Raw genomic sequence first — 10,630 nt, 5'->3', positions numbered from 1 at the left:
TACTCCTTTAGGGAAGCTGTGTGTGTGTGTGTGTGTGTGTGTGTGTGTGTGTGTGTGTGTGTGTGAAAGAGAGGGGGAGGAAGGGAGGGAAAGACAGACAGGATGGGAGGTCAGGGCTACAGAATGATGTTGTTTTACCTTGCCTGTCCTCTGACAACTCTGGGAGGATCATGGGGATGGGAAAGGGTGTGTAGTGGCCTCAGCAGAGGGTCAGAGTCAAAGCCTCAAGCCCAGCCAGCTCTGAGGTCAAGGACACATCTGGGAGTGGGATGTCCTGTGCCTGCAGCCCCGCCCAAACCCCTCCCCCACCTCAGATGCTCAAGGAAGGGTTAGAAGAGATTGTTGGGGCCTCTTTCTGAAGTCGGGATTGAACTCAGGCCCTTGTGCTTGCCAGGCAAGCACTTACTCTACTGAGCTATATTCGTGGCCCCTGGGCCATACTAGAGTGCTCTGGGGCATTTCCTGGAGGCAGGCTCTGTGGTGGCTCAGCCTATGGCAGCATCGTGTGCATTTATAGCTGACTGAGGAAGTCTGTCCCTGAATGAGGCCCAGCAAACATTGGAGCCCTGTTCCTGGGTGCTGGTGTGACACAGATGAGATGCCAACTCCGCATCTGAGGTGCTTTCCAGTGCAGTGAGAGAAACAGGCAAACCAATTTGAACTCAAAATCATGCATCTCCAGCCCAGAACATCATGGATGTTTCATTATAGCAGTTTCATTACAGGTTCATGCCCACAGATTACGCTTTTAATCCTGGTTTCATACATATAAGAAACACATGCCTATGAATAAAGGAGACATCAAGAAGGAAGAAGACATACACAGGCCGATTTTGTGCGTACAGTACTTTCTATTCTTAAATGGTAAGCAAGGCATTAAGTGTTTTGCAGTCCCCACATGTTGGGTAATTTTATCAGCCCATCTGGCTGATAAAATGTAGTTTGGGAGATTACATGAGTGACATAAGATCATACAGCTGGTGACTGGCAGAGCTGGGGACTGAAGCCTGGACCTGTGGCAACCATATTGTTTTCCTGGTATGAGAGGGAAGCCAAGACCAGGGGAGAGTCCGGTGGGAGATTCCTGAGGGCATCTGAGTAGGGCTCAGGAGAGAACCGAAAGACCATCAGAAAGCGCCCTGATGGGGCCGGGAGACGGCTCAGTGGAAAAAGCGCTTCCCCCACAAGCGCAAGGGCCTGAGTTCAATCCCTGGTTCCTCCAAAAAAAAAAAAAAAAAAAAAAAGAAAGCGCCCTGAAGCCAAGAGCAGCTGGGTGCTGTGGCAGGCGCCTGTAAACCCAGCACCTGGGAGGCTGAGGCAGGAGTGACATAGGACCTCCAAATAATGTAGGAAAACAGTATTCCTCTCAACCTGCTAGATATCAGATACTCTGAGTTCATGTTCCCCAAAATCAATAAATGCTAGGTACAATGGAGGTTAATAACAGTGGGAAATTTTATTGAGAGATGGTCCTGAGAGGCAGGAGGAGGCCTGAGTGGGTTGCCAAGGAGCTCACTTCTCAAAGGAAGTTTTATAGAGCAAAATCACAAGATGGGTACAACATGGGACAAAACTATGATCAACCAATAAGATTACAAGTACAACCACTTAGGTAATGTAGATCCAGTGGGGAAGCAGGTCACAACACAAGTGCACAGGAAAAGAACAAGGCCTTTTTTTGGAAAAGAAGTATCAGGATGTCTTGGTCACCCACCTGGGTCACTGGTGTCTATCTAGACTTTATTGGACTAAGTGTTAGCAGCACATAAGCCTGGCCATTCTGTCTTTGCAGTTGTAATGTGTTCTCATCCCATGCACTGACTCCTTCAAGGGCCTGTACCTGTCTGCCTGTATTTGTACCTAACTTAGCTGCCTTGAGTGTGAGGCCATTCTGGGAGTTCAAGGCTCATCTGAACATAGTGAGAGCTTTGTCTGAAAAACACCCACTCCCCAAATTTTAAAAACCAAGAACAGCGGCATGGGCCAGGAGTCCCAGGAGGATGATTTGAGCCAGAGGGCCAGGGAGGAAAGGAAGGAGGGAGGGAAGGAGGGCGGGAGGAACGGAGAAGAGGCAGGAAGAGAGGAAGGGAGGGAGGGAGGGAGGGAGGAAGGAAGGAAGGAAGGAAGGAAGGAAGGAAGGAAGGAAAGAAAGAAAAAGAGGGACAAAAAAAGATGGTGTGAGAAACCTCTCAGAGTTGCTGACAGTGGCCATGGTTCCCAGATCTTAGCCTCCAAGGGTGCTTTGTGTGTGTGTGTGTGTGTGTGTGTGTGTGTGTGTGTGTGTGTGTGGCCAGCTCAGCCCACCAGGGGGCGGGGCTGGCTGGCATGTGGTGCTGGGGGATTGAACCACGGTCCTTGTGCTTTGCTAAGCTTGTTCTAAGTAGGTGATTTAGACCACTGAGCCATCTCACCAGCCCCTCCAAGGGTGCTTTGCTCATTATAAAGAAATCATATCAGAAATTCTCAATAGACAACCATCGGGAGAGCCCAACCACTGTGATCTTGCCTCAGACCTTCTAGGCTGACCCCCAATCTAGTATGTTACCCCACACAAACCTGACCACCAGCCTCCTGGCTATTCTAGTGCCCCAGGCTCGTGTCTGCTAAGCCTCTATTCCCACCAAGCCCACCTTTTCTTCCAGGCAGGCCTCTCTAAGGTCCTCTCTTCTCCCCTATTCCTCAAGATCATGAGGACAAGGCCAGCAGCTATTCAGGGGCTCATACCCTCTGACCCACAGTGGGCTTGCTTGGCAGCTCCTCTTGAACTAATTGGGGCTCAAGAATGGGGTCTGAGATCCCTCCAGACCAACATATAGACCTACAATAGATGAATACTACTACAAAGCAACATGTGAAATACACAACCCAGGGCCTGGGGCTGGCTCAGGGGCAGGGTTAGGAATAGTGTTCACGCTGAAGATGGAATGGGGTGAGAGGAAGGGCTTTTGCACATAAAATTTTATACTAAATATCAACAGTTTTGACATATTTTTGATCCTATCTTTGCTTCATGTAAACCCCAAAACTCTCCCATCTGTGGTTCTTATTTTCTGCCTTATAGCATAGGCTCAGGGCCTGGCAAACAGCAGGTGCTCAGTAACATTGTGGATGGACAAAGGCAGGAATGCAGACCCAGGGTGGGGCCAGAGACATACCGTGAAGACAGAGATCCCACAGCACCCCCATCTCATTTTTTTCAGACTATTTAGCTGGAATGTTTGTAGATTTCAGAAAATCAATAGCTGCCCTGGCTCTTCCCGGAGGTGTGACCTTCAAAGAACAAAGAAATCACTTGCTTTTGGATGGGCTGTGGCACTTGTCAGAGAGGCTGGCGAGAGGCCTTCGAATGAATTTCTGTGTCCTGAGCAGCCCAAGGTCTGGGCCAAAGCCTGCTGCAGACGAAGGAGAACCAGGGCCACTGGGCTGGGCCAAAGCCTGCTGCAGATGAAGAAGGAGAACCAGGGCCACCGGGTCCTGGAGATGGAGGGATGGTTGTCCACAGCAGTGCTTGGGAGACTTAACTCTTGAGCGAGCTGTCGCTGCACTCAAGAAAAGATGGAGCACTCGAGTTTTGATACCTCATGCAGCTGAGAGTGGGCTAGAAGGGCTAGCCACCCCGTCTGCTGGGGACAGCTTTCCTGCTCTCTGGGTCAGAACCAGTCCTGGCTGTTACCAGCTTCCTGCCCAGCAAAGGCTGGGTAGGAGCCAGAGTCCCAGGTATCAGTGGCCAGAGCTGGAGGTCTATGTGGTTCAGGGCACAGCACTGTCCTGGCCCTGGCCCCCTGCCTGTCTTCCACCTGTGTGTACATACCAGATTCACATCTAGGCCACCTGCATCATCCTGTACGACTCTGGACAAGTCCTGGGTCTCTAGGTTCTGCCCAAAGAAAACATGCAGGTCCACCCTGCCGACTAGGTGGATGGGTTGTTTACTGAAGGTCACGTGGCCAGAAAGTCAAGATTTGAGCCTAGCACAGACACAAAGGCACCTGGCCATTCTCTCCTCAGAAGTAAAGGCCTGCCATAGGAACCACAGGCTTTTGAAGAGTCCTCCCAGGGTCACACAGGAGTAAGCATAGGACCCAGTCACATGTGGGGCTTTGAGAGGCTTTTTACTAAGGCTTCTTTCCTGTTTTCGGGCTCTCTGCAGTGTACACAGTCCTTGTGTTTCTAACCTCCCACTCCTACCTTACCGACCCAGGGCTAGGTCCTCCTGCTGGCTACCCTCCACTGACTCTCAAGTGCCCAGACCTGGGTGCTTTTCTCCTTCTCTCCCATCACCTTTGAGAAATGAAGAGGGCTGGGGGCACAGCTCAGTAGTCAAGCACTTGCCTCATGTGGGCAAGGCCCTAGGTTCCATCTCTTAAGACAGATGGAGTGCTGGGTAGAAAGAGCCTGAGTTGCAGTTGGGTATCTGTGGGCAGGGCAGGGATGGGCACAGAGGAAGTTGGAGGCAGCTGGGCTAAGCAGGCAAAGGGGTCACTGGGACAGGGTGGGCAGTGTAAAGCAAGAACAGGCCATCCTCCAGGCAGGGTAGGGCAAGGCAGGGCTATGTGGACTGGCCACTGCTCCAGGGAGAGGATGGGCAAGTTTTCTTGCTTACTAGTACCAGTCCCAGCCCTCTGGCCTTCCCAGAGGCCACTGGTCTCTCACAGCCCTACTTCCTCCTGAAGGGCTGGGGCAAAGCCCTGAGGTCAAGGGCAGCCCGGTCCACTCCCAAGGGCCCGGTGTATCCTGCAGCAGGTACTGCCAGTGTAACTCCATATGAGATCTTACAACAGACAAAGACCTTTTTTTTTTTTTCAAATAGATGAGCCAACTGAATCCGAAAACTGAGCAAATTACACAAGGCCATACAACCAGAATATCCAAAACTTAGGAGGCAAAGCCAGCACTGAGTCTCAGAACCCAGTCTGCCTCTGCGTCCTAGCATTCCCCTGTGAAGTGTGAACAGAACAAGTGGAGCTTTGGTCTGTGGTGGTCAATGTCTTTACTTCTAAAGTATACATTGGACTCACTATATATTAACATCGAAAGTGGCTACCTACAATGGAGTCATTCTTTTTTAAAAATCCAAATTCCCACATTTATATGTAAGATCCAAAAATGATGTGAAATTAAACTACAGTGTTAGGAATAGCATAACAAATTGCTTTTAGAAAGCAAATGAATGGAAAAGCAGCAGTCGGGAGTGGGCTCCATTCTTTTGAGGCATTATGACCGAGAGCCAGCACCAAGGGTAAAGTCAGCCCCTCTCTGTGGCACAGAAGGGAACCCAGTCCAACAGAAGAGGTGGATGTGGCTATGCAGATACCACAGCCCGAGGCAAGGTGGTGTCTTTCTGCCCCTCCAGCCATTGGCATGTGTACTACTCAAGTTTTTTTTTAAACCAGGACCGGGTGAAGAGGGCAGCAGCAGGGCTGATGATTCTTACAATAAAGCTTCTCTGGGCTCCAAGAAAGGCCCTGGAGATCTTGCTTGACTCTTCACCTGATAAGCACATTGCCTCCTCGATTCCTTAAACCTACTTGCTCCTCTTCTTCCCCATGCCCTGGACACCTTCTGCCCCAAGAGATCTAGCAGAGGTTATAGGAATCCCCAAAGGAGAATGCTCTGGGCTTGAAAGTAGCTGGATGTTCAGAGCCTATGATCCCTAGGGTCTGGGCCAGCAGCCAGACTGCTGGAGGGCTGCATCCCCATGGGCTGGAAGGGAACTGTGGGGTCAGAGGCCATTCACCACCCTGGCATCTGATCTGGGCTGTGAGGCAGGACTGGGGCTAGCTCACCAAGTCTACAACCCTGAGCCCCAGACACTTTGGTTCACACAACCTGGGGGAGGAGATGTGTGCACCTGCTGGGGGCGTCATGGGCTTGGCCTATCACCTCTGAGCCCTGCAGGCCTTTCCACCACACCCAACTTTCATGTCTGCAGCCCTCTACCAGAGCTCAGGGCCACAATGTAAAGGTGAGAGGGTGCTTCCAGAGCTATGGGAAAAGCTCTCAGCACATGCAGGCTGCTCATCTTCCCCCAGACAGCCCTGCCCCCGCGTTAGGGATCACAGGAACGTCTCTGCTTCCCCACTTCTGGTTAGGCCCAGACTCCTGTCCTGAACACCGAGACTGTCAGAAGTGTAGGCAAACACCTCCCCTGGCTGAGGCAGTCAGGGCATGGCTGGTCACTGTCTGCTCTCCCTCATGCCCCGGACTACACCACAACCTACCTCTGAGGTGCAGGCCCTACCATAACCCTCTCCCCTCCCCCCCCCCATCTGATTTCTAACTAGGCTGGAAGATTTGGGAAGGTTGGAGCCAGGTGACTGCCAGTGGGATTCCTGTGATGGGAAGCGTATGGGATCTGAATCTTCCTCTCCTCACTGACAGGCTGGTGCCAGGAGTGCTTGGCACTACACACCTTCCCCAACCCCAGAACCCTTATGTCCTCACTCCCAGGGACTCAGACCACTGAGCTGGGTGGGGGCCTTAGCACAATGCAGCTGTAAGGAGGCTGTAAGGAGGCGAGGCTGAAGGGGCCTAGTGGGCCACAGGGCCTCAGGGCAGGCAGGCAGCCACCTGGTAGGCACCCTCTGCAGCTGCAGCAGCAGCACTGTGCTGGGCACTGTGCTCCTGCAGCAAGGCCACGTCCAGGAAACGCTCTCCACACCATACACACTTGAACTGCTGCTCTCGGGCGTGCACACCCTGGTGCTTGTTGAGATGTTCACGCTGCTTGAAGGCCTTGTCGCAGTTGGGGCACTTGTAGGGCTTCTCGCCCGTGTGCACCCGCCGGTGGCGCTGCAGGTCTGAAGCATACTTGAAGCGCTTCTCGCAGTCTGGGCACTTGAGTGGCTTCTCACGCACAGGGTCACAGCGGTGCTGCACAAACTCTGAGGAAGAGAAGAAGCGGCGGTCGCACAGCGTGCAGCGCAGGGGCTTCTCAGCCGCAGAGCAGTGCACCAACTGGTGCTTCTGCAGGGCGGACGCCCGCTTGTAGGCCTTGTTGCACACAGGACATTTGAAGGGCCTCTCGGTGGAGCCCGGCAAGCACTTGTGCCGCAGCAGCTCAGCCGACTGGTCAAAGCCCTTCTGGCATACGGGGCACTTGAAGAGAGTCTCGAGGGTGTGTACGTGTTGGTGGTAGAGCAGGTGGCTGGGCTGTCCAAAGCCTTTCTCGCACAGGCCGCACTTGAAGGGCTCTTCCGTCTTGTGAGTGCGCCGGTGCCGCATGAGTGCGTACTGCTGCTTGAAGCCCATGGGGCACAGGTCGCACTTGAAGGGCCGCTCAGCGCTATGCGTGCGCTCATGTTGCCGCAGGTCTGATGGCCGCTTGAAGGCCTTCTGGCACTCACCGCAGCGGAAGGGCCGCTCGCCACTCGGGGTGCACGGGTGCTGCAGCAGTTCTGACGACTCTTTGAAGTGCAGCTCGCACACGTTGCAGCGGAACAGGTGGTGCTCGCCCGAGTGAGCATACATGTGGCGCACCAGGTGAGAGCGGTGCTTAAAGGTCTTCTCACACACGGCACACTTGTAGGGGCGCTCTGAGCTGTGTGTGCGCTTGTGGTGCACTAGGTGAGACGACTGGCTGAAGCTCTTGTCACACAGCGTGCACTTGTATGGCTTCTCGCCAGTATGGATCCGCTCATGACGAGAGAGCTCGGACAGGTGCTTGAAGGGCTTCTGGCAGATGGGGCAGCTGTAGGGCTTTTCAGGTTGTTCTGCAGGGGCTACAGCAGGAGGAGGGGGTGCAGGGGGAAGCGAAGGGCCAGCAGTAGTGGCTGGCTCAGAGGCTTCTGCTGGCTTATATGTCTTCTCACAGATGGAGCACTTCACAAGGCCAGTATGGGCACTGTGGTGCTGTGCCAGGGAGGTGAGTAGAGAGAAGCCCATCTTGCAGACCCCACAGACAAAAGGCTTCTGCTCAGCCTGCACACACTGGTGCTCCAGCAGGTCTGTGGCCTGGTGGAAGATCTTGAGACACTGGGTACACTGGAACGAGCGGTCGTGACCCACCAGGCACTGGTGCTCGTGTGGGCTGGACAGATGTGTCAGGTCATGACCACACACCCCACATTTGGGGCCCTGCTCACTGGCTGCCTGAAGAGGTGCATGTTGTGGGGGCTGCAGGCCTGGGTCTGGCTGCAGGAGGATGCCATAGACAGCACAGCCCAGTGGGTTCTCAGCTGTGCCTGGGGGCAGTGTGTGCTCCGCCAGGGCTGGTGGTGGTTCTGCATGATGCTGAGGTTGAGGTGGCTGTGGCTGCTGCGGCTGCGTCTGTGGTGGCTGCTGCCAGGCTTCCGACATGCTTGGGAAGATGAAACAAGGCTTGGAGAGTAATGGCTTCAGTTTCCTGCTCACCGTGACCCAACCCAAAGAGAAGCTGCCCAATCTCAGGGGTGGACAAGCACCTCAGATAAGGCACAAAAAAGGATGGGTTGGACAGCCCCAGTCATTAGCCAAGAAGACAAAATACAAGTGGGTCTACAGGACGGGGCTCTTCAAGGCAGCCCTTCCTCTGCCTTCCTGGAGGTCAGTTCTGTAGGGAAGAGAAAGACTGTGAGCTGCACCTGTCACATGGACACAGACCACATCAAGAAGAGATGCTCAGGGCTAGGAGACCTCATTCCTCACATGCCACCAAAGAAGTCTGTTGGAAGCCTGGAATCTCCAGGCAAAGTAGCTGGCAGCTATTCCCTCTCCCTCCCCACCTCATCCCTGGGCCAGGGCATCTGCTGAGTTTCCTTTAGCTTCCTGCCAACTCTCCTCAGACAAGCATCTTACAGGTGAGAGTCCCGGTGATCTGTCTATAATGTCAAGGTCTCCCTGAGGCTTGCCAACTACTCCTCCATTTGGCATCTTGTCCAAATCCAGGACACTCACCACTGGTCAGAGGATCAGCCTGTTGATCCAAAGAGACCATACCTAACTATCTAAGAGCTCAATGGCAACAGGCCTTTAGCAGTCAATATTAGGTCAACTCTATGGAACTGAAGGCCATCTCAAAAACTTTTCCTGTGAGAGATGGCCCACACTTCCCTGAACCTAACCCTAGACCCTCCACCCCAGCCACGCCCCTGTACTCTCTATACCTACATCCATCTACAGGATGGACAGCCCTGCAGGGACCTGACCCATGGGAAATACAGAGATTAGATGACAGGCTCACAGAACCACCCAGCCTTGATGGCTGTGCAGCAGAACTTTCACACTTCAGTCACATTCTAGAGCATCACAAAAAACTAAACTCTGCAGGTCTCTGTCAAGGTCTGCAGGAAAATTAAATTGCACTGGTTTACCTCCACGTAGGATGTAAACCAGTGCAATTTCTCCTCGTCTCCTCTTTGGAGATAATCCATTCCCTTGTTTCAGGTTTATAAGCTCCTGGGTAATCAATGGCAGGGAAGGCCCACTCAGCCCAGGCAAATATCTAACCACTCTGTGGCAGCATAAAGTAATGCCAGAGAGAGGAAGGAACTTTTAGTCATAGACAACCCACTTTTAGATTCCCAGCTCATCTATCACATTTAAAAAGTTTTCTTCTGAGAGGAGGAAGAATAGAAGATGCCTTCAGACCTTGCTAGCTCCTGAGAGTTTTGCCAAGAAAAACATTAAAAGTCAAGCTGAAAGTTGTCACCCTCAGCACCTTCCAGGAAGGGAGGAAGGAAAGGGGCAACTGTTCTTGGTGGAGGCAGCAAGCAGGTTGTCTGGCCAAGCAAGTACCACTTGGAGATCTAAGCTCCCCTAGAGCCTGAAGGGGAAAGGTGGGCTGCCCTGAGCACCGTCTAGGTGTGGCTGTGCCAATCCAGCTGTGGTGCTGTTTTTCCTGGCCTGAACAGCCGCCAGATCCAGCCCGCACCCCACCAGCTGCAACCTCACTGCCCACCCTGGCTACCCTCCAAGAAGGTGCAACCTGGAACCTCTGGATCACTCTGCAAAGGGGAGAAGGAGGAGGAAAACAAGGGGAGGCTCCACCAGCGCTCCACCCCAGTCCTCCTTCCCTGGGAAACCAAGTGAAAGCCGATCGCCTCCCACCGCCCGGCTGGCCCAGCTGGGCTGGCTCCTGTCAGCCCTCGCGCTGGACCGCCGGGCCACTGCGGCTGGAGAGTGAATGGCTGAGCCCGAGGAAGGCCCTACGGCCGCAGGCCTTCCTCGAAGCGTAGCCGCTTTCCGGGCCAGGGCCGCTCAGGAGCTCAGGGGGCCGCGGGTTCGGGGCAGGATGCAGCCGGGCCTGGTGGGGAGAGGGTGCAGCGGGCGCGGGAGTGGCCCCCAGACACCGCCCCGGGCATCCCCGCGCTCACCTGCTCCGGGTCGCCCGTAGGGCCAGGCGCCGGACGACGAGCAGTGACGAGCTGCTCTCTCGGCCACCTCTTTATTCCGGCTCCATCAGCGGCGGCGCGGCCTACGCGCGCTGCCAATCCTCGGCCTAGCGTAGCTGCGGAGGCTGGCCTGGAGGCGGGATCGGGCTCGCGGCGGCGGGATCCGAGGAGGCCACCCGCGAGGCCGGGATAGCGGGCCGAGACTGAGGAGCGCCGGGAGGGCAGGCGGGCGGGCGGACAGACGGATGGCCTTGCGAGACGGACGGGCTGGCGGGCGGGCGGGCGGCGCGGGGCCAGGAGGCGGGGCCGGGGGAGGAGCG

General features: G+C 54.5%; 1 protein-coding gene across 1 annotated transcript; it reads right to left on the bottom strand.

The window, feature by feature from the left end:
• Positions 1–3,429: 3,429 nt before the first annotated feature.
• Positions 3,430–10,527, bottom strand: Znf319 (zinc finger protein 319). The gene is made up of 2 exons (XM_023709392.1): positions 10,293–10,527; positions 3,430–8,530 (listed from the first exon to the last, which is right to left on the bottom strand). The coding sequence occupies exon 2, from the start codon at positions 8,296–8,298 to the stop codon at positions 6,550–6,552; it is 1,749 nt and encodes a 582-aa protein (XP_023565160.1). The 5' UTR covers positions 8,299–8,530; positions 10,293–10,527; the 3' UTR covers positions 3,430–6,549.
• Between the last annotated feature and the right edge of the window lie 103 nt (positions 10,528–10,630).

This window comes from Octodon degus, unplaced genomic scaffold (assembly GCF_000260255.1).
Source record: "Octodon degus isolate 3935 unplaced genomic scaffold, OctDeg1.0 scaffold00011, whole genome shotgun sequence".
Classification (NCBI taxonomy): domain Eukaryota; kingdom Metazoa; phylum Chordata; class Mammalia; order Rodentia; family Octodontidae; genus Octodon; species Octodon degus.
Note: the sequence above shows the minus strand (reverse complement) of the source record. Positions and strands in the feature narration are given on the sequence as shown.